This window comes from Austrofundulus limnaeus, unplaced genomic scaffold (assembly GCF_001266775.1).
Source record: "Austrofundulus limnaeus strain Quisiro unplaced genomic scaffold, Austrofundulus_limnaeus-1.0 Scaffold15, whole genome shotgun sequence".
NCBI lineage: Eukaryota > Metazoa > Chordata > Actinopteri > Cyprinodontiformes > Rivulidae > Austrofundulus > Austrofundulus limnaeus.
Window position 1 is genome coordinate 3171166 of NW_013952417.1, and position 1814 is coordinate 3172979.

Consider the following 1814-nt stretch of genomic DNA (forward strand, 5'->3'; position numbering starts at 1 on the left):
TACCTTACCTTACCTTACCTTACCTTATGTTACATTACATTACCTTACCTTACCTTACCTTACCTTACCTTACCTTACCTTACCTTACCTTACCTTACCTTACCTTACCTTACCTTACCTTACCTTACCTTACCTTACCTTACCTTACCTTACCTTACCTTACCTTACCTTACCTTACTTTATCTTACCTTAACTTAACTTAACTTACCTTACCTTACCTTACCTTACCTTACCTTACCTTACCTTACTTTATTCCTGGTCAGTAGTTCCAGGCTGCCCCATAAGTGCTACAGCTAGCTGCTGCTGTCCTGTTTTAAATAATCACTTCTGTAAAAAAAAAAAAAAAGGAAGAAATATTGATATAGTTATTTTGTAAACACTGGACACCATCATGCTTTGTTCATCTCCACTGTAAGAGTTTATAKCAGATAAACGCACACCGTTTAAGTTCATTTATTAACAAAACTAAATCAATAAAAACAAGACTCTGCAGAGAAGAAATGCCCTCGTGGTATTGTTGAACAGTTTCCCACACGGTGGGCCTTCCGCTCCGAAATGACACACTGCCACACTTTCCCACGCACGCGAGCGCCTCCTCAAAGCGCGCGGCAGAGGGGGGGGTGGGTGTGGAGCGCGCGCGCTCTGCTCACGGGGCACGAGGCGGGCCGACTCCGGGGCTGAGGATCATGTGTGGTMCACGCGCTGGAGCTGGGTTAGAGCGGAGCGCGGAGCTGGAAGGAGCTGACAGAAGGAGGAGGAGACGAGCCAGCCCTTTTTTTTCTAGTCTTATTTATTCTTTATTCATTCGATGTCATTTGATTACAAACAGCTGAGAGGGCAGACAGAAACAACAAACACAGATCGGTTCTTTTGATTTGGTTTGATTTTGAAAGAGTTTGGAGAAAGAGTCCAGTCCCCTATGAGGAGTCGTTGTTGTGAGTCCGCTCAGCTGCTCCGCTCWGGAGCGATTTACTTTAAAACATCTCGTTTTTGCGCTTGGAGTTAAACGTACATGTTGAGAAGAGCTGACTAGACTTCACCGCCGAAATGAAAGGTGAGTTGATGTTGTTCTTTTTGTTGTTTTAACAGTTATTTTAGTAATATTTTATAGGTAGGCTGGCAGCCGGTGTTGGAGCAGCAACTTCTCAGGTCCCAGTCCAAAGTGCGTGAGCTGCAGAAAAACACAGCAAACATGCACAAAATCAAGAAATAATATTAATAATAATTATGTAAGAAGAATTAATCGTTTTTAGCATATTAAATAAATGATTTAAAATAGCTAAAACGTGCAGAATTTAGTGTTAAAAACATTTTCCCCCTCATAATTATGTTTGTAATGAATCACTTTATAGTTCGATTATAACTGAAACTCTTGTTTTGCTTGGCTGATAAAAGTGAGATCTTTTTTTATTTATATTTTTTTTCTTTGTTATCAGCAGCTAAGCCTCTGACTGCAGTTATGTAAGACTGAGGGGAGGGAGGTRGAGAGTGATTCACGCGCTGTCAACTCGGATTAAAATCTGCTGGCAGGGATTGTTTATGTAACTCTGCTTTCTTTCATGTATTTTAATCTGATTAACTTCTTTAAATGTGTAGTTAAAGCGAGGTGTTTGTGTGAGACAGTCATTTTTGTAGCTTTTTTTTTTTTTTACTGGTGGAAATGTTTGCTTTAATGCGATTTCATGAAGTCACAGTTTGCTGATCAGCTTGGGGGTTTTTGTTGTCATTTTGTTGACCAGTGAGAGCCAGGAGCTGCTCCATTGACCTAGATTTGTCATTGAAGATTTGTGTGTGTGTGTGTGTGTGTGTGTGTG

General features: G+C 40.7%; 1 protein-coding gene across 1 annotated transcript in view; it reads left to right on the forward strand.

The window, feature by feature from the left end:
- Positions 1-689: 689 nt before the first annotated feature.
- rorca (RAR-related orphan receptor C a) overlaps positions 690-1814 on the forward strand; it is a gene marked incomplete in the record, with an annotated part of 23610 nt that continues 22485 nt past the window's right edge. The window contains 1 exon segment of the mRNA XM_014002897.1: positions 690-1054. Coding sequence (XP_013858351.1) covers positions 1048-1054 — 7 coding nt within the window.